General features: G+C 33.9%; 1 protein-coding gene and 1 non-coding gene across 2 annotated transcripts in view; one reads left to right on the top strand and one right to left on the bottom strand.

Moving 5' to 3' along the window:
- Window positions 1-23,153, top strand: part of Smp_156080 (dynein heavy chain, putative) — a gene marked incomplete at both ends in the record, with an annotated part of 118,388 nt that overhangs the window by 12,757 nt on the left and 82,478 nt on the right. Inside the window, 12 exon segments of the mRNA XM_018791532.1 lie at window positions 1-90; window positions 2,110-2,289; window positions 3,280-3,522; window positions 7,135-7,313; window positions 7,978-8,063; window positions 10,745-11,033; window positions 13,471-13,732; window positions 16,099-16,389; window positions 17,550-17,720; window positions 18,797-19,059; window positions 21,144-21,238; window positions 22,529-22,635. The exon segment at window positions 1-90 is cut by the window's left edge and continues 66 nt beyond it. Coding sequence (XP_018647318.1) covers window positions 1-90; window positions 2,110-2,289; window positions 3,280-3,522; window positions 7,135-7,313; window positions 7,978-8,063; window positions 10,745-11,033; window positions 13,471-13,732; window positions 16,099-16,389; window positions 17,550-17,720; window positions 18,797-19,059; window positions 21,144-21,238; window positions 22,529-22,635 — 2,256 coding nt within the window.
- Window positions 8,896-8,964, bottom strand: Smp_tRNA_01049_Pseudo_TTG.1.1. Its single transcript has one exon. It is a non-coding gene (tRNA).

Raw genomic sequence — 23,153 nt, 5'->3', positions numbered from 1 at the left:
GCATGTATATCAGCATTAATGTCTCGACAGTTACGTGATATTGTAAATATATCTTTACAAGATTTATTAAAAGTATTACAAATTCATGAAGTAAGTTTCCTTTCGAAATTCTTCCTGATGAAATGTCTGTTATATTGTAAACAACTTATTAGTCACATTGTACTAGTGTTCTACATTAGTTTCTCAATATTAATGATACTACTATTAAATATACTTTTATGTTTATCATTTTAGTAACTAACGGTCGCTATTCGAATGTAAAATGTGGTAGTTTGAGTTGATGTACACCTATGTTAAATCCTATGTTGCTTACAACCAAACGAACCCTTACTTAAACACAATTACTAGTCACTTAAATACAAAATGTGTATTGTTAGTCTTTTCATCAATCTAAATGATTGTTCTAAGAAACTTTGCTTATAGAACTGATCATATAAGTAAATCATTATTTGTTACATAACAGTTGTACCATGGCAATCGCTACTATTTTAGGCAACTTCAAGAACCTAACTACAAAGAAATATAAAGGTTTGCCTTAGTTTATAACAATGAACTTCGTGATTATTCGTCAGTCAACAAATAGGACAGTATTGCATACTGAAAGCAACTGAAAGACAAGGAAGTTGTTAATTTATGAATTATTTTAATAAAAGTTGTTTAACGAAACATGGATTTAATGGATCAACCAATTAAAAGAAGAATATGAATCAACGTCAGTTGTTAAACTGAGAAGGTGATAGGTGTGGAGATATCCATCAGTAACAATAATTGTATAAATTACCAATCATACTGAATGATATCAACTAGGAAATTTTATAGAAATATGATATCTTATACTGTTTTTGAAGTTACTAAGTGAAAAAAAACACGAGATATGTGGTGTATGCTACTTATGTTGAGAGACATAAGTAGTATGTAACACCAATCAGAAGTGGAACGCGTGGTAGCAAAAGATTGAGAAGATCGAATTGAGGAGAGCGGGAATGTAAACAGAGAGTAGTTGTTATGGCAATGAAGGAAGGATGGAGTTTGATACTATTGATGTAGGATTTGCAAATGGACTATTTAATGTATGATTTTTCACAATTTACGAAAAAACTGTATGCATCTGCATTGAAAATAAATTGGTCACCCTCACCTGAGTGAGTTCTCGTTTACTACGGATACACATATATCCCAATAGACTGATCAAAAATTCAGTCATGATTATCCACAACCGGATAACTCATATCCTTCTCAATAATAATATAAATACCGTATTTGTTATACAAGTGAATAGATGGAATGAATACGACGAAATGTACGTCGTAGATGCCACTGTTAACCACAACCCATCTACTCTGTGAAATACTTCATATGTCAGCCATTTATTTGTAAATTTTTTAATTGATGATGTAATCTGGTACTAATACGCGATATGCTACACAATAACCCTCCCCAAATGCCTACTTGGGTAACAACACAAGAGTGAACGATAAATTGTATTGGACTACTGAATGAAATGGACAAATACTCATTCATATATATACCAATCAATCCTTAGGAAATCGACCCATTTCTTAGCCATTGAAATGTACTTAACCTTTTCGCAACTTCTGATTGGCTCTCCATAACAGATACAACAAAAAAGTACGATAAAATCTATTGAATTATGTATCACAACTTAGTTTAAGCTCCAAAATATGCATTATCATATACTGATTTATTCAATGAACATAGAATATAACGCTCATCACAAAAGTCAATGTAAGATTGTTGAAGCATTTAGATCAGTGATGGAACAATTGTCAGTGAGAACATAGTTTATATTCATTCATTAATCAGTTTTATGTAAATCGTGTATTGGTTGGAGTTAGACATTAACACCATTGGATACCTGCCGGCTCACTAGTCTGTCGGTTAAGTGCTCGCATGTGAGACTGATAGGTCCTGGTTTCGAATCTCGCGTAACGGGATCGTAGATGAGCACTGCTAAGGAGTCCCACAATAGGACGAAACGGCCTTAAAGCAGTGCTTCCAAGTTTTCCTTGATGATCTAGCTTCAATTGACTCATGATTACAACTATATAAATCTTCTTTGTTTTGTTTTCTTCTCAATTTTTATTATAGAATGGAAATAAATTTGAAAAAGAATATGATGAATTGAATTTTCTACATAGATCACCAATTTTATTAAAATTACATATAACTGATCCAAAAATTATATTTATACCTAGTTTTCGTGAAATTCGTGATTGTCTATTACATTGTTTTCAAGCAATAACAAATGCTGCAGAAAATTTGCCTAGAGTAAGTTATTATAGGGAAATAATATTTGGATATTTTGTTTTTCCTAGTTGATAGCGTGAGTCAATTGAAACTGGACAACCATAGAAAACTTGGAAGCACTGGTGGTCTAGCTTCAATTGACTCACGCTTTCAACTATGAAAACACTGAAATCTTCACAAAGCCCCTTCTAGTATTTTGTTTTTACCTTTTTAATAAAGAACAAAATGAAAAAAATATTATTTAAATCTACTTAGTGTTGTTTACTTGTTTCTTTCCATTGTTACTTAGGACTTCTATTGATGAGTTTGTTGTTGGGATATGTGTATACTGTATGGATTGTCTCAATATTGCCTTAAGTCATAAGCTTTATGGATAGTGATTAGAAATGGAGTAGAGTTTGACGCGTGTTTCGTCCTATTTGGGAGTCGTCGGCTGGATGTACTTTCACATATCTAGTTAGGGGTGGCCAAACCAATCATCCAAGTCACTAACTTCTAGTCTGAGCCATATTGGTAGATGCAAACTACTTGGTTAGGGTCAGTACGACTATCGTAACTAGTGATTGGAGACTTTCGGTGGCATACCTCAGAATCGATCACAATGGTGTAGGTGTATACACTCTTTGTCTTCCTTTAAAGCATGAGATTAAAACAACGTTTACCTTTCATTCTACGAACTAATTCTTTCTCCCTGTATCATATATTTACATTCAATCTTTTCTATATATTACTGCCATTGAAATAACTGCTTCAATGAATTTGATGTTCATTTTGTTACATTGATGAAGTTTAGTAACTTGGACCAACGAATATATGTGCCTGGTCCTAAATTGTAAATTCTCTGTGAACCCATCGTACATAAGCATCAGGTACTGAAATCGGCGCCTTGACCTTGAAATCCCTGAAACGCTTCTGATTGGCTCGTCCATAAATTATGGCCTCGCCCGATTTGTTATGACAACAATGTTTAATATCCCAATATATGATAGTTCTTTTTAATTTTTCTTTAAGGTTGAAGTGGATATTTTCCCAGAACTAAGCTCGCATTCATTATACTTACGTTCAGTAACATTTAGTGATCAATCAATCATTGAATATACAGATCAAGCAATGATTATTTTTCGTGCTAATTCAATAGGACCAAAGGATTATCTGGAACTGTATCGTCCCTATAGTAATTTATTTAATAATAAAGCAGAATTAGAGTTGAAAAATTTCCTAAAAGAACATCATTCATTATTAGCTATTAAAAAGGTAATTTATCAATAATATTTATTAGGTATTCATTTTATTTTGTATTTTTATATGTCATTCCCGAAGTTCTAGTGAGAAGCGGTGCCCGGTGGAGGTTTGTTGTGAGATAGTAACTCATTAAAGGCGATAGTGGATGTGTCGCTCAATTTCCCGGATTAGTTGAAGTTAAACATTGACACCTTTGAAAGCAGATTCAGTGATCTAAAGGTTAAACGTTCGAGCACGAGACCGATAGGTCCTGAATTCGAATCTCGCGATGCGGGATCGTGGGTTCGCACTGCTAAGGAGTCCCATGATAGGACAAAACGGCCGTCCAGTGCCTCTAGGTTTTCCATGGTTGTCTAGCTTCAATTGACTCATGATTTCAACTATTAAAATTTATATATATATATATATATATATATATATATATAGACTGGAGTGCAGTTAAAACTAATTGAAGGTGAAGATTTAATATAACTCCCAACTGGAACATATCATGCTTGACGATAGCCTTCATAGCCCTCTACATTGAATATAGTGATCGGGTTTGTCTATGGTTATAACCCATAGTTGTATTGGTTAACACATTCATTGTTTTAGATCCTGGTAGATCATACAAGTAGACTGAGAGCAGTAATGCTAAAGGCGACAAATGTATCGTCTGAAGGTGAAGTTATGTAAGGGATATACTGGGGTATGATGACATTAAAAGGTTTTACTCAGATAATGATCACCTATGACTGTTGAAAAAGTTGAAAGCTAAAAATGGTTTACCCTACCTTACCCTATTTATTTCCTTTCTTAACGGTAAGGTCAGAAAGCTAAGGAGTCAGTACATCGAATACTATACACATAAATCCTATATGTAAAAGAGTTTAAACAGTTATCTCTTGGGTTCTGCTATCAAGACCTCAGATATTCGGAAAGACCTATAAACCACTTTCCTTTTTAGGTTCTTCAGAAAGAGGTAACCTTCCATGATATAAATAAGTGAGAAATGACTACCGCTTTTATATTTTCAATAGCATTAGAGTTGATTTTTATCACATACTGACATTTGTTGAATGACCATTAGAAAGTAAGGATTAGTGAACAGTTCTTTTGTCCTACTTTTAGCACCAACTTCTTTCAAATAGTTTACTAGTCTATATTAACTTTCGTCTTATTTTTTTATTTACCTGGTTCCTAAAAACTAAAAATGAGAGTATAATTCTCAAAACTATCAAGAATAATACCTCTAATCTTGAAAAAAAAAGATTGGTCGCGGCCCGAGTAGCTCAGTGGTAACGCCTCTGACTGTGAAGCTGAGTGACATGGGATCGAATCCGTCGGAGAGCATCAGTTCCCTCAAGATTACAGGTACACCTTGCTGACGAGTGCCAAGTAGCACGAAACCCGGGTCCAGGGTTTCCTGTTGACCAACCCTAACCACCATCTTACCTCAACATAGTGCACACAGTGTCGAGCCACCTAAACTAGTGGCCACATTGCAACTTGGTTGATAGCATTCGATCAGCACTAAAAAGAACTTGACACTCATGACATTGATCACCACCCAGTGATCAATCAATTGTGATTCTTTAGCCGTGTTTGATTTAATCAACCACCTCAGATTTATGTCGATAAGTTTGTCTATAAAAAGTTATGGTCAAATTAAAGTTGAGATGACACTTTCATCACTAAAAATCTATTTTTGATCAAATTGGACAATAAACTGAATTTATAGGAAGTTTAGAGATGTGTGGTAGTAAAAATAAAATAATGATTAGTCACTAAATGTAGACAAACAGGCATTTAGCCTACTGACTATTAAAAATATGATTTTCTTTATTATAATTCGTTTCTACTCTGGATATACTGAGAGTTACTGCTTATAGTCATGTTAAATAAAGTATTATCCAGTTTTAATCTGGTTCTCTATTCTGGGTCGTAAATCCTGGATCTGATATTTCGTGATTAGTTGAAAGCATGAGTCAATTGAAGTTAGACCACCATGGACAACCTGGAAGCACTGGACGGCCTAATCGTCCTATTATGGGACTCCTCAGTAGTGCGCATCCACGATCCTGCTTCGAGAGATTCGAACCCAGAACCTACCAGTCTTGCGCCAGAACACTTAACCGATAGACCACTAAACCGGTATCCAACGGTGTTAATGTCTAACTCCAAGTTTCATTACTGTATTAATGTATTCTCGTAGTATACTTAAGAGAGAAAAAAGATATTTCTAACCATTCGTTATATTATTTACTGTTATTAAAATTATTATTTCATGCAATTAGTTCCCTTAATGAGTTTAAATAAAGCCAGAACAAACATGGATGCAAAATAATATGAATTCATTATATCTCGTGGTTTCTCACCAGCTGCTTACAACCATATATGTATTGAAAGTGTTAAACAGCTGACGTAGATGAATGAAAAGAATTAAAAAAACTAAGGTTATCAATAATAACTCTATTTACGTGTACATCAATCCTTAGGAGGTCATTTGGTGTTGGAATCAAAAACTATAAGGGGGGTGATTCATTATTTAAGTGAGGTTCAGAGACGGATAAGATGGATTGTGTAAAAATTTTAGAGTCTATGAAGGGTTTGCATAAGATTCCTGGAATTAAAAAACTGATCAGATGGGTTGCGTAATAATTGAACGGGATTCGAAGAGTTTACATAAGTGAAAAGAATTGAGTGAATGAAAATGTATGAGTGTAATGGTTGTTTTAATATAAATGGAAATAGAAATTTGGTGAAGGACGACCACATAACAAAATGAACACTAACAAAATAATGATAATGATAAAAATAATATACCAAGGTAATAATAGATTCTAGGTTCGAATCTCGTGAGGCGAGGTCGTGGATGCGCACTGCTGAGCAGTCCCATAATAGGACGAAACGGCAATCGAGTGCTTCCAGGTTTTCCTTGGTGGTCTAGCTTCAATCGATTCACGCTTTCAACTATGAAAATACTAAATCTCCACAAAACCCCTTCCCATAATAATAATGATATGCTCACTGGTGACTGACTTCGAGAAGTAAATCCAGGAGTTCTATTGAGATGCAGTGACCAGTGGAGTTCAAATCACATCCATTGTGAGATATCAACTCACTGAAGACAATTGGTGAACGGTGGCTCAACTTCGTGGATTGGTTGGAGTTATACATAAACACCATTGGATGCCGGCTCAGTGGTCTATGGGTTAAGTGTTCTGTCGCGAGACTGGTAGGTCCTGGGTTGGAATCTGGAGAGGCGAGGTCGTGGATGCGCACTACTGAGGCGTCCCACAATAGGAAGAAACGGCAATCGAGTGCTTCCAGGTTTTCCTTGGTGGTTTATTTTCAATTGACTCATGCTTTCAACTATAATTATAGGTTGTTTAATGATTCGCTTTTCTTGTGTTCATTAGTTAATACTGATAAAACTTTTGTGGTGAATAAGTCTATGCATCGATGAATGTATACGAACTAGATCGTGATTTAATTTTATTCTGTTACATACTATTTAATCTATGATAAGTAGTTTCATTTCTAAACATTAAATAGTAAAAAATTTCAATTCATCCATCTTTCTTTGTTATTTTTTTCCTGTTTCTGTCAAAAATTCTTTCAAATCTCATCGTTTACGAATAGAAAGTTGAAAGTTTACAGGATTTGAATACTGAACTCATACTGTTACGACAATTTGTCCCAATGAGTTTATTTTGTTTAAATTGTCAAGATGTGAATGATGAATTAGTTAAACGTGTCTGGAAACTACATGATCTAATAGCTACATATGAAATGGATGAAAATCGTGATGCAAATAAAAGGTATGTATGATACAAAGTTAACTACTTTTTTTCAATCATTATCATTAGTAGTATGATTATGTCATAACTAAGTAAATGTTAATATTATGTAAGGAAGTACAAGAATCGCAATGAATTCTGTATATGATCAACATGGACCGGTATTCGATTATCTATGACCTGGATATTTAAGCAACTCATATTACATAGAATAGAGATGATTTCTATGTAACGACTATATGAGGAAGTAATGACCCATGTTATTTCAAATCTGCCATGAAAACTAGTCACAGACGTTTTTCAGACAACACAGCGGTATGGTACGTATATTATGTGTTCTAACAGAACACGATTTGAAATTCAGGACAAAAATGAGATATTTTAAGCACATTTTCGACATATTTTTTATGTTCTGATTTTACCATACCCTTCGTCACAAATTTGTTTCATCAGTATCTAACTACTTATTAGTAGTATTCATCCAAAAGGCATCAACTTTTAGTTGTAGCAAACTAAAAAATTAACCAAATTGATCACGTTGATCATTTTTTTAAAATGTCTGTTTCATTTTCTATTTCGTCATTAGAATTTGTTCTCAGTATGATGAAATAGTCAACAGACTAAATGAAACACCGATGGATACAGAAGATTTAGTAAAACTACAAACATATTTACGTGAAGTAAGCAATACATTAGTATTTAAATTGAAAGAAGAAATAGCTGAAGCTGCAGAACGACTAAATTTTTTGTTGGATTATGCTCTTTTATCATGTAAGTTCATTACTTATATACATAATACTGAAGAAGTGATACTTTTTATGTTTGGCTCATAAATTCCACTTGTCCTGTAAGGAATATGTAATGATATCATGTTGAATGGTTCCCTTTTATATGTTGTTTCACTTAACATAGTGTAAATAATTTATTGTTTCTATGGAAATAAGTTTAGATTTGTGAAGGTGGACTACATAATTTAGTTTTAATATCTTTATTTTTAAAGGAAAATTTGCAGAAAACTTCATATTAATTACATCTTTTTTTCACTTTAAAATATTGTTTTGTAGTTCAGAAGGAATTTTGTGGAGAATTTAGTATTTTCATAGTTGAAATCATGATTCAATTGAAGCTAGACCACCATGGAAAACCTGGAAGCCTGTCGTATGCCCTGATAGTGTTCTCGTGACTTTCGGGTTGCCTGATCTGTCAAGGGCGATTGGACAGTGCATGACAGTATTGTTGTGTACTAGGTTCAAAGAGAATTGTTTGCTATATGCATGCAAGTCCGCCTCGTTATTGTTTTGTAGTTGTTCTCATTGGTTCTAATTCCTTATCTACTGATTAAAATACTATAATTCATTAGATCTTCATATTAAATTGGCTTTTTACAAATTAGTATCCACTGTACGATTAAGTATGCATTGTATTTTGTAGTTTCGTTGTATCCTAATTTCTATGAATTCAGTGATAACTTCAGTTGACGTTGCTAACATTCTGATGACTGAAATAACTAGAAAATAACCAATGAAAAACATCATTAGGGAAATATACCAACATTAAAATCAGTCGAATGATGGTGTATGGAATTCTACTACTGACTTGATGTTCACTCTGGGATTCGAACCTAGTACATTTCGCTCCAAACGCCATCACGTTATCCACTCGGCCACAGAGTAATGAGGTGGGATAAATATGCCATCACTAATGCTATTTCATAGTATTTTACATGTACTGAGATAATAAAATGAGTTCCGATTCCTTATTTAAATAAAGTTCATTTAGTACATAAATATAACCGACTTAACATGAACTCGAAGACACTTGTAAAGTACAAGTACCTTATAATAAAACTATTTATTGTGTAGCTCTAACTTGACATGAAAGATATTCTAAATCGATTAAGATTTAAACTGAAGAAAATAGTTATGATTGATGAATTCAAAATGATTCAATCAAATAATAATGAACTATCTCTGTATCTTAAACTTATAACGACATTTTAATCTGATTCGTTTTCTTTATTCATCGGATTCTGATTTCATTATTTTTAATATTCACATTCACTGAGATCAATTCAATATCATCGTCTTATTCTTCGCCAATGACTTTTTTCTCAATATGTGATTTTGAAGAGTTTGAGAATTTGAATTAGTATACTCTTACACATCATTCTAGATTGAATTCACTTCGTATTGTTTGTTTGAATCTTCCCATTGATGCTTAGGACAGCAACTGATCAGTTTCTAATTGGTATATGTGCATACTGTGCGCATTGCGCGTCCTGTATCCCACTGCTAGCCACTACCCATCTTTGCATATAATAATCCTAGATTGTTCTGGATATTTTTCCCTCATTTTATTCATTACTAACTTAATCATTATTATTACAAAAATAAATAATGTTATATGATTAACTATACGATTATAGCAAGATACAATTGCCAATTTAGATACGCTGACTTATACGATCAAACTAATGATACATACACCAGTACGTATAGCCTAGAGTTCCGATTTGTCTTTTGTATGCATAGCTCTGCCTCAATCTGCCCTATACGAATTGTATATTTCAAACATACTTAGTTTACATATGAGCAAAATCAGACCACATCACACCATGAAATAGAAAATAATATTTGTACAAGATTAAGTTAAAAGTGACTGGGATTGTGAGAACTGTTACTAATAAATTAGGAATATCTCAAGAATGGTAAATTGTATGATAATAGTCAACATGTCAATTAAAAGCTCATAACGAAAGATATATATATATATATATATATATATATATATATATATATATATATATATATATATAATATAGTTACTTAATAGTCATACTGTGGTGTGGGCTACTTATATCGACATAAGTAATATATATCGCGAGTAAGGAATAGAATACTTGGCAAGAGAAGATTGAGAAGAGAAGAACAGAAATAGAAAGCAATTAGTGTTGAAATTCAGGAACAATGAAGCTTGAGACAATTAATGAACATTTTGCAAATAGAGTATCAGAGTATGGTTTTTGTATTTTATGAAGCAACCTTATAATCTGCGCTAACTTCATAATCGGTTGTCCTCGTTTATGTTCTCATTCACTACAATACAATACATTAACACCATCGGATGCCGGCTCAGTGGTCTATCGGTTAAGGGCTCCGGCTCGAGACTGGTAGGTTCTGGGTTCGAATCTCGCGAGGCGAGGTCGTGGATGCGCACTGCTAAGGAGTCCTACAATAGGACGAAACGGCTCTTCATTGCTTCCAGGATTCCTTAATGGCCTAGCTTCAATTGAATCATGATTTCAACTATGAAAATAAGAATATGTGTCTAATATTCGTTCATAAATAGATCCTAACAGTTACTTTTCATTATTCTCGATGGTATATAAACAATATATTTCACCGGAATACAATTATTTCTTCTTTCATATCTTACCTTTTTTAATTCATAAGATGATGATATTAAATTGAATGCTACATTATTTAATTGGCCTGAACAAATTAATACTATCATTGATAATACAAATATACGTTTAACAACATTACGTGAAAATTCTGAAGAAGATTTAAAAGAAAGAATAAAAGATTTAGAAAAACGTCTATCTAATTCATGGGATCGTATTAATTTAATGCGTCGTCGTGAAGTAATTTCACATGATGAAATGTTAAAATCTCAATCAATTCTTGATGATTTTCAAGCAGATTTAGATACATTTACAACAGATGCTGAACAAATTAATAAGTAGGTTATATGGTTGGTTTGAATAATTTCTTTTTGGTTTCTACGGGATGGGGTAGCTAACCTCATGCCCAACCCTCCTCCTTTATCCGGGCTTGGGACCGGCAGTAGCCTCCGGAGGAGCTACAGGTGGAGTTAGGTTATATGGTTATATGGTTTATTATATCAAATTAATAATAACTGGTTATTTCATGATTTGTACTGTATTTTTGAAGTTGAATTGTAAGAAAGGAAGATAATGATCAATTTCCTTATCGATGTACACAATGTTTTAGATATGATGAAGAACTACAGTAATGTATACTAGTACTATCATTAAGGATGAAAATTATTCGACTAAGAAAGCCAACAATCTACCCACTTTGATTATATATCAGATTTATGATAAAAATAGCATTTCATTACAGAGCAAGTCGAGATACTAGATATATTCACTTACTGAGCTACCACGTAAGTTCAAATATAAGAACTTGAGATCTTTATGATAGGTCAATATGTAATGGTTCATCACTAACAAAATAGTTAGATCCTATTTTTGTTTCATGGATGTAAAACTCTCTCTACACCATAACTGAGTTGACTTTGTATGTTATATCTTATCACTAGAACTTCAGGAGATTCACTTTAAACCTAATTACTACTGGTTATTAGTTTTAAGCACGTACTGCCACAGTTTGTTTATTTTTACCAAATTGCTCTTCTAATCTGTTTCTCCAAGCATGAAATTTATAAAACATAACTGATCGATTCAAACAGAAAGTAAATGTGTCAGAACGCCTACATAAACATGAAGTTGACTAAAACGATTTGATATAGTTGAGATCATGAGTCAATTGAAGCTAGACCACCACGGAAAACCTGGAAGCACTGGACAGCCGTTTCTTCCTATTGTGGGACTCGTCAGAAGTGCACATCCACGATCCCGCCTCACGAGATTCGAACCCAGGACCTATCAGTCTTGCGCCAGATTTGAATTGAACAAAAGTTACCGATTATTGATTGAGTTTACTGAATTCATTTAACTCTGATGTTTTGTTATTCTTGGTTTCATGTTTGTAAAGATTCTTATTACCTACCAAATATTACTAATTTCAAAGTAACATCTCACATAGTTTGTGATTAATAAGAAGCCATCCTTTTTTACTGAATATTTTAGTGAAAACACATGCTCATTATTACCAATCACTTGAGTACTTTTTGTCTTGTCAGCAGGATGATATATTTAAGAATATTCTAAGAATTTAGATCTTCAGAACAGATAAATAACATTATTCATAAAGTCTTACCTAATAACTTACTGCTATTACTCCCAATGGAGCATAGGCCGCCGACCAGCTTTCTCCAACCTACTCTGTCCTGGGCTTTCCTTTCTAGCTCTATACAATTGTTGTTCATTCTTCTCATGTCTGTCTTCATTTCTCGACGTAATGTGTTCTTTGGTCTTCCTCTATTCCTTTGGCCTTCAGGATTCCGTGTGAGGGCTTGTCTTATGACGCAGTTGGGCGATTTCCTCAATGTGTATCCTATCCACTTCCAGCGCTTCTTCCTGATTTCTTCCTCCGCTGAAATCTGATTTGTTCTCTCCCACAGTAACTTGTTGCTGATAGTGTCTGTCCAACGGATCCGAAGTATCTTGCGTAGACAGCTGTTAATCAACACTTGTATCTTCTGGATAATGGCTTTCGTAGTTCTCCACGTCTGTGCCCCATACAGTAGAACTGTCGTGACATTCTTATTGAAAATTCAGATCTTGGTGTTGCTTGATAATTGTTTTGAGTTCCAGATGTTCTTTAGTTGTACATATGGTGCTCTTGCTTTGCCGATCCGCATCTTCACATCTGCATCAGATCCACTATTCATAAAGTCGAACTATTGATTTTATGGTATATGGTAATAATTTGATAAATAATCAAGATTAGGATTATTGATCAAAAAAACAGTATCCACTTTCTGTAAACCTATTAATGTTATTATCCTAGGCAGCCGATGTATGTATCCAGTTATTCCGAAACGTTCAAAAATTTCTATAGAATCCTTAATTCACTACATCTGATGCTCTATTGAGTTTGTCATGCGTATTAATCGTTACATCACCTTTAACTGTAACAATAATGATAGTAGGCTAAATATAACGTTTAACAGTTTTCATCAACACGTATATCAGCAGTTGTTATTGAATGAAAGGTGATCAGGATGAAATTCTGTTTGTCTCTTCCAATTCCAGCAATCTGAGTTAGCTATGCACTATAAGATTTAAATCCCAAACCTATATCACTAATCTGAATAATTCCGACATATAACTCTATTTGAAACCCATCCGTTGGATATACTTCCATCCTATTGATGGTGTTCACATTGACAATTGCTTTAAATACTAAATCACTCTTTCGTTTTACATTACCTCCTAACTGATTACTTTTAAATGAAATGTTTTAAACAGAGAAGAAAGTCTTGTTGGTTGGGAACAAACATTATTCCCTCAAATAGTAGAACTTAAACAACAAATGGAACCATTTGATAATTTATGGCGTACCGCACTTGCATTTGATGTATATAGTAAAGAATGGTTTGAATCACCCTATCATACATTGAATCCAAATGAGATTGAACAACAAATTACTGATATGTATAGAATGATGCATAAACTTACCAAAACATTAACTGATCTACCAGGACCATCTAAGGTGGCACAAAAGGTTAAAGTAAGTTAATAATTGATCGCAATTAGATCATTCTTATCAAATTATGTATTATTTGAAATTTCCATAAGTATGAAATTCAGTCTGTAATATCAAAATAGAAAATGTTATTTAAAGAATGGTAGAAACCTGTTCATGAACCCTCTTTTTTATAATAAGTATTTGGAAATACTTCATACATATAGTTCCCTTTAACATCTTGAAGAAGGCAAGAACAAAGATTCTAACTTGCTTACTTACTTACACCTGTTATCCCTCATGGAGGAGCGTAGGCCACCCACCAGAATTGTCCATTGAACTCTGTCCCGGGCAATCCTCTACAATTGTTTCCATTTGCTATTCTTTCTTTTGATGTCTACTTCCAATTCTCGACGTTGTGTGTTCTTTGGTCTTCCTCTTTTCCATTTCCCTTCAGGATTCCAAGTTAGATTCTAGCTGAATAGCATGGATTCATTTTATTTCGTTTGGTTCTCGTTAGCTGCTTACAACCTGTGATATCTGAAAACCATAATTACCAAATTGGTGTAATTCACTCACGTGAAAGAGTTTCCTTGGAAGTTATTCTGAAGACATTTTAGTATAGTATAGCAAAGGTGTAAATAAATTTAACAGACTGAATATACACCTTATGTAAGAGAACATTCTAAAACATAGATCGTAATAAGAGTTCAAAAGTCTAGAAACAAGCGATTACACTATGAGGAAACGCTGATAAGAATAAAATGAGTAAAGCTTAGTTAATAAAATAAGGTCACTAACGTAGACGACAATCGAAATAAAAAGACATAATGACGCAATTAAATGAAAGGAATATTTGCCACCAAAGCAAAGAAAGATGAATAGCCATCTCCTTTTAAACACATTAATCAGGTTTTCGATGCCTGATAACAACGGCTTCAGCAAACTTCAGAAGACTGGAGTTTGACTGCTTACTGATCACCTTGGAAGATTGCAAGGTATCGACCTGACGTCCTGTATCTAATATATGTTTTCTAGTTCCAGTGTTCAAAGCCGTTCTTTCTCTTGTTCTTAGGCTTTTTCTAACCTTTTCAAAAATTAAGGATATGCCCTCCTTTCTATTCGGCCAATGTATCTACTTTGGCGAGTATACGTACATTTATAAGCACAGTTGGTAGTAACATGAAAGGGGTGCTTTTCGACCTTTGATTGGGTTATTGAGCATGTTTTATCCAGAATCTATACTTTAACTGCCGGGTAACTTCTGACTAATGCATTGTTAAATCTCCTACTGATTATGTTTGCGACGTTATCACTTTTGAAGTTGAGATTTATAGACTTTGGCTTCTTATTGACTGTAGCCACTTAAGTCTTGTTTTCTTCAGATTTTTATATTTGTCAATAAATTTCTGTGGGTTGCATTATCCCTTAGGTACTTTTCAACGTTCATCAATTCTTCTTCTAGTTTGCTAGTGGTTCATAGGCTTTCTACCGTATAAAATAGTGTTTCGACCAATGCTTTCTTGTAACTGATTGAAAAAAAAACTATTGAAACTCAGGTAGAGGTCATTTCAAGTACTTTTTCAATAAACCGAATATTGAACTGTCCCGTCTCCTCTACATGACATGCTCCACTTTCTTGATATTGCCATACAACGTATGGAATAAAGATAAAGAGACATTCAGATTATGAAATGGAATGTTGAAATATAGAAACTGATCAATAACAGTTTTGAATACCTACAATTGGAAAGCCTTACAGAAGATGTACCTTAACATATGATGTTAGTGATCATCGAGTCATAATAGTGTTTCTTTTAATATTAAGCTTCCGGGTTCCCTTAAAACTGTGAAAACAGACAGTTGATTATTTATGAAAGTTTGAAGAAATTCAATTGATACCCTTTAATTCATCTTTAAAGCAGTAAAGTATTATACATAATGAAGTATTAGATGAAGTTTCGCAACAACACATTGAATATCTAAGAAACACTTAAAGATAATTTACTGAAAAGAAAGATCATTTCTAAGAAAATTAAGTGTTTAAAGTGAAACTGTAGTGAACAAGAACATTAGTGAAGACATCGGTTAAGTGCACTGGCGCGAAACTGGTAGGTCCTGGGTTCGAATCTCGAGAGTGCGGGATCGTGGATGCGCACTGCTGAGGAGTCCCATAATAGGACGAAATGGCCGTCCAGTGCTATTTTGCAATCAGTAGGGAATTCTGGTGACAGAACTTTTTACTGAAAGCAGTAGTTCACGTCAATAATAAAACAATCAAAAGTTCCATTTCATCACTACACTAACTCAATGTTCACTGGTACATTATTAGAACCGTTTTACGTTTAGTCCTCAAAATTTTGTTACACTGTTCTCTGGATTGTCTTTTCTTTTTTTTTCGTTTCAAACAGGATAAAATAACTAAATTTCAACAATTTTTACCAATGATTCATATTGTCTGTAATCCAGGCATACAATCACGTCATTGGGATCAAATGAGTGAAATTGTAGGCTTCGATATTAAACCAACAGAAGATACTAAATTAATGACATTTTTAGAATATGGTCTAAAACCATATATGGAACAATTAGAAGAAGTTGGTGCTGGAGCTGCTAAAGAACATCAACTTGAAATGGCTATAAATAAAATGAAAAATGAATGGAATTTAATGAAATTTGAATTGATACCTTACAGGGATACAGTAAGTAATCTTCATTTAGTTATCATTCAATTAAGTTCTTTCATACCTTTTATTAATGTCTGTAAGGTTTACTATATCAACTTTACCTAGACTACATTACTTCTTACTCACTTACTTACGCCTGTTACCCCTCGTGGAGGAGCATAGGCCGCCGACCAGCATTTTCCATCCAACCCTGTCCTGGGCGAACCTTTTCAGTTCATTCCAGTTGTTGTACATCTTTTTCATATCTGCTTCTATTTCCCGGCCTAAACTACGTTGATCACTTAAATTTATTTTTTATTTTTATTTTTCAACTTGGTGAGACCATAATCTATGGAACAATCAATCAGGTATAAGATAATAGGACTCGGATTTTGGCGCGAAATTCATTCATACATTTGGCTAAATAGAGTTTTGACATTATAGCTGATGTCAGTTCGTAATGAAAACCATAAATCTAATTCTTAACCTTAACCATAAACTATAAATCATAATTCTAGTTCCTCACACTGGTTTGTGACCCTGATTTGGTCCTAGTTATTAGGTGGACACTTTCAAGGTCACTAAGGTGTCGCACAAAGGTCATCCATAAATTATAGTCTCACCAAGCTTGTAACTTTTTTCGCATTATTAGGTTTCAGTAATTCGTTTGGCCAGTTTCTGTTCGCGGTATGCTCAGCTTAAATGAGTATTTCATTACTACCTATAATTACAAATTCTAGTGATATTTACTCGTTTTATAACGCTATCAAAACTAATTGGTATCAGTCATCAGGAAAATAAAAATATTATAGAGTTGAAATCATGAGCCACTTGAAGCTAGACCACCATGGAATACCTGGAAGCACTGGACGGCCGTTTCGTTCTATTATGGGACTCCTCAGCAAGTGGCTCATGATCTCAACTCTATAAAATTACTAAAATCTCCACCAAACCCCTTCTGAAAATAAAAATACTTCAGATTTATTATTATGACTACTCAACAAGTTGATGACTGTCTAAAATCAATGGCCAAATAGTCAGACTACTGGCGTTTGAGTTGACACTCAAGAATGTCGAATCTCAGTGTGCACATTAACACTGAATTGGAGGTATATCACATTGATGAGTCTCAGTTGTTATGCTTAATATAGAAGTTTATTTATTTTCCATTTGTAATTGTTGTTTGTTTACCTTAGGGAATATCAATATTATCAGCAGTTGATGATATACAAGTTGTATTAGATGATCATATTATTAAAGCACAAACAATGCGTAGTTCACCATATATTAAACCATTTGAAGAAGAAATGATTTCATGGGAAACGAAGCTAATTTCAATGAATGATATATTAGATGTATGGTTGAAAGTAAGTTACAACATAATAAGATAAACGTAAATTGAAGTATTTCACTATAGTTGACTCCATTCATTTTAAAAGAACAAGAATTATTATTTCAGCAGAACTACTCTGTTCATGAAAGTCATCTTCGTCATGAATTGGGATCATTTAAACTTTCTGTAGACTAAGTACTACTGTTATGAACGAGAACACAGTTTAGGACAACCAATGTATTTTAATACAAAATTACAGAGTGTTTCGGTAAAATATAAAAACTATGCCTAAAATACTTTATTTGCAAATATTCCATCAACTGTTCTTAACATTCTGTATGATTTTTCCAAGTCACAATTTCTTCTTACTTCCCTCTCTGTTTTTTCTTTCAATAATCCAATCTTAGCTTTCTGCTCCTATGTATTTCACTTCTGATTACTGTTACATACTACTTATGTCTGTCGACACAAGTAGCATAAACCATACTACTTTGTAGGTACCTAATACTAGCAAATCATTTTTCAACAATGTGAACCTACAATCTCACATGAAATTGAACCTGACCCTCAGGTTTCATGCTGTAAACAGTATCATTAGACTAAAGATTTGGAATCTATCACACATTAATGCACAATATTGCAAAGTTTCAAGATAGAATTAAATAGCTTCTTAATTTCAGTTCGTTGTAAAAATTCTATAACTTTTGAAATGTTTACAAAACATTCACAAAACTACCATTTAAATAGATACTATTTATCATTTTTATGATCAGAGTTCTCCATATTTACTACAAACATATAATCTTATAGTTGAGTCAATGCCCATAAAACTGGACGGCTGTTTCGTCCTATCGTGGGACTCCTCAATGGTCTAGTGGCTAAGCGCACGCGCGCGAGACTAGTAGATCCTGGGCTCGAATCTCGAGAGGCGAGATCGTGGATGCGCACTGCTGAGGAGTTTCACAATAGAACGAAATGGCCGTCCAGTGCTTCCAGGTTTTTCATGGTGATCTAGCTTCAATTGATTCATGATTTCAACTAGAAAATTACTGAAATCTCCAGAAAATACCCCCTTCTGATATAATCTTATGGTTAAAATCTAAAATACAGGTACAAGCTACATGGTTATATTTGGAGCCAATATTTTCATCTGAAGATATTTTAGCACAAATGCCTGAAGAAGGTCGTAAATTTAGTATTGTTGATGTAATATGGCGTGAATTAATGACTGAAACAGCAATAAATCCAATTTGTTTAATAGCTACAAATCAAAAAGATATGTTCAAACGATTAAATGATGCCTATTTATTACTTGAAGAAATACAAAAAGGATTAAATGATTATTTAGAAAAGAAACGATTATATTTCCCACGGTTAGTTGTATAATTTATTATTTGATTATCTATTTTTAATTGCATGTAATGAATTCTTCGGTGGAACACATACCTAAATCAGTTTCAGTTTCAGTTTGGAAAGGACAGGAGGCTTGATGGCCTGTGTTAGTCCTGGCAATGATGGTCTCTCAGTTGATCCAACTTTCTTTTGAAAGAGTCGACGAATGGCGCCTCAACCACGTGCTGAGGTAATGAATTCCACTCGTTGATGATTCGATGGGAAAGTCGATAGTCATCTGACAAGTAATTCGTTCTGGGCCTGTGAACATTTTTGGGGTGTCCTCAGTGTTATTCATCGTGTATGTATCTGTACCTTGATGACCAATATGCATCACAATTCACTTGGAAGTATTTATAGGCAATTGCCAGGTTTCTCACAATTCAGATAATTTCTCCAGGTCGTTTTGGATTTCTAAGCTATCACCCTTACTAAATGGCTGAAGAAACAAATGAATTCCAATGGTCAAATAAGATCACAGGATAGACAGACATCTTCCTCTATTGTGAAACATTTGGTTGAAACTGGTCATAAGGTTGATATCAAGTCAGCATTTGTAGTGTTGTACAAAAGCCTTCAAGGACGTATACTAAGGTTTATTGAAGCCTTGGCTAGACGGAAATTGTAGTCCCCTTTATGTGTTCAAAAACAATTTGTTCTTAGGAAGACGAAGATTATCAGAACTATATGATGATATATTAGCGCAATACATTTCGAACAATCTGATCACACATATACTTGTTAAGAACATTTTTTATATGAAAATTAAAAGGTCAACTAGGCTAGAAATGGGGGTAAGAATAGACAAGGATAATAATGATAAAAATAATGTGAAAACAATTTGACACCTAATCACTCTGGATAATAAGCAGATATTACCAGGGTAGGTTTTCGAATACACAAAGAGGGTTTGCATTTTCGTATGCCTAAGACTTCAATAAACCTTAGTATACAACACCACAAAAACCGACTTAAGATCAATCTTATGGCCTGTTTCGATTATATGTTTGGCAATAGAGGATGATGGATGTTTATCCTCTACTCTTATTGGGTCATTTGATTCTATTTGTTTCTGCAACCATTTTGGTACATGTTCACACACTCTAATTTTCAAATCACGATCGCTCCTCCCTATCTACGTGTGACCACACACACATTTAAATTGGTAAACGCAATGGGATGTGACAATCGTTTTCATGTATTTTAGGTTATGGATAAAGCATGGACCTCGTTCTTTCTTTGATAATGACCTTCGCTGCACAAAACGTTTTGTTGATGACTGATTTAAGCCTTTGTTTCAATAAAAGGCTATTTGAATCACCTCTAAATGGTAAGGTGATGCAGACAGGCTTTTTCTCCACCAAGGCTACAGTAGGTGTCACTGTGCCATGAACTTTCCATCTATTGATAAATTTAGGTGGATAACCATTCCCCATTAATGTCTTGTTTAACAACTTAACATCATCAATGGCGTCGTTTGTGCAAATACAATCAAGCCTGTTAAATAGGCACCTTACCAAATCCCGTTTGTATTGCACAGGGCAATAACTACAGTAACTAAGGTATTGACGTCGGTTTTCGAAAAATGGATCGTTTGATTGAGCCATCTTCTCGTCTGCTTAGAAGTACGTCTAGGAAGGGAAGTTGGTCGTTCTTCTCCTCTTCGCATGAGAGACTGATGTGGTTAAAAAAGACTATTGACATAATGTGACTAAGTTTCTGATTGGATGATTAACTATACTGCTACTAGGTTTAGTAACGTCCCAGAATTTTCCGAAAAACCAAGGTCGTCTAAAATACTGTAAAACACTGGATTTTCTGTACATAAACGAACTTTGGAGCAAAGCGTTTTCTTCCATATTTCGCACCTTTTCTCTCGTGTTCAAGTTGGTATGTAGATTTAGCCTGAGGGTTACTAGAAGAGCTTAGGAACAGAGTCTAACGTTCTATTAGAAGACTTATCAGAAATATTTAAGAAGTTGTAGTTCACCAGGATGGTTGAATCCGTACAGTTAGCTTAGTTTGTTATGTTTCTTTTAAATGTTTTTATTTGCTTTATTGTTAGATTCTTCTTCTTATCCAATGACGAATTATTAGAAATTTTATCTGAAACAAAAGATCCTCAAAGGGTTCAACCACATTTGAAAAAGTGCTTCGAAGGTAATTTATAGAAAAATGTGATTTATAGATGTTACGATTTGTCTGTTACTTAGTGGAGGATGACGAACTTCTATCGATGAAGTTACAATTTGGTCACTAATTCAAATAGCTTGTCATCATGTGTACTATGTTTTGATTTTAGACAGTTGAGATTAGTAGGTAGGAAATTCTAGAACTGTATTTCATGCTTGATGGTACTCTTCAATAAACAAGAACGAGATGGATATCTAATGCTCTTTCGTTCCCTTGAACCTTCAGGAATAATATCAGACTGATATGCAAATCATCCCAAAAAATTACAAAAGTTTTAATCAAAGCACCCAATATTACTATTGTTGTTTAATGTTCGTAAAATAGGCATAAAATTTCAATTAGTGTCCACATTTCAGACGGTATATGTATATATGTGGTGTATACTATTTATATCGACAAAAATAAGTAGTAACACCAGTCAGGAAAGGAATGCCTGGAAGCAGAAAGTAAGGAAGATTGAATCGAAGAGAACGGAAACAGAAAGTAGTTGCTATGACAATGAAGGAACAAGAGAGTTTGAGACAATTGATAGGGGATTTGCAAATGAAGTCTTGAACTTACGGTTTTCACAATTGATGATACAACTCTGTAATTTTGAACTCAAGAACATTTGTTTGTCCCCACCCATATTCTTGTTCACTACACAGATGTATACATAACATTCATTTGATTAAAACAAACTTTTCATTCACAATTTTTCATTACAACAAAAGCTATTCGAAAAGGAAATTTTTTAGTTTAAAATCTATTGCATTTCAATTTAAACAAGAGACTGATCAATTGTAGTCCTAAATAACAATGGGAAGATACAAGTAAACAACACCAAGTGACTTAAAACTTCACCCCATTGCGCAAGCAGGTGGCTATCAGGACGTGATGGCTTTTGAAGCGAAAAGGTACTGGGTTCGAGTCCCAAAGTAAACATCAACTCTGAGATGCAGGTATATCCAGCTTACGAGTCTCAAATAGGTCTAAACAAGTGTCCTTGCATTTCACTACTAGCCACTATCCATCTTTGCTTATAAAGCTTCTGGCTTCAAACAATATCGAGAAAGCCCGCACAGGATGCACATATGCCAACAAGAGACTGATCAATAGCAGTCCTAAATAACAATGGGATGATACAAGTAAACAACACCAAGGGAATTGTTGCTGCTTGTTTTCATTGATATTTTATAGAGATCTTATCTATTATTCTATTTTTCTAACCCTTTATCAATCTATTCAACATTCTTGCTTACTTGTTTGTCCATTTAGGTATCAGTCGTTTAATATTTACAGAACAACAAGAAATTATTGGGATGACATCAGCTGAATCTGAATCAGTACCGTTTGTTACAAAAATTCATCCAGCTAAAGCTAAGGTAAGACAGATAGAAAGAAAGATGTAAGTCACATTAACTATAACTTGGGGATATGAGGATCCAACATTATTTCGTGGGGGAGAATAAATTAGGAAAATTTAAAGTCTAGATATAAACTCTGAATCTTCAAAAAAAGATGAGGTGTTATATGCCGACGAGAATTATGAATGGTAACTTTTGAGAACTATTTATAGACGGATACGATACATATATTTTAGTTATATAATTGTTATGTAACTAAAATACACATATTCACGTTCTCCTTACCATAAGCTTTATTTTGACCCATAGACCATTATTAGACGATTTACCGTTCTTAAGTTATTCCTAGTCTATTAATTACAGTTTTCCACATTCACAGCCACTTTTGACCAGATCTTGTACAAATGTTATTTTCTATTTTATGGTACGATGTGGTCTGTTTAGTTTGTATATAAATCCAGTATGTTTGAAACACATGATTCATATGGCAGGGGCTGTTATTAGTGTTCTCGACTCAACAGGCAGGGCCCGACAGG

The sequence above is a fragment of the Schistosoma mansoni genome, assembly GCF_000237925.1.
Source record: "Schistosoma mansoni, WGS project CABG00000000 data, supercontig 0229, strain Puerto Rico, whole genome shotgun sequence".
Classification (NCBI taxonomy): Eukaryota; Metazoa; Platyhelminthes; class Trematoda; order Strigeidida; family Schistosomatidae; genus Schistosoma; species Schistosoma mansoni.
This window is presented reverse-complemented; position numbering and strand designations above follow the sequence as displayed.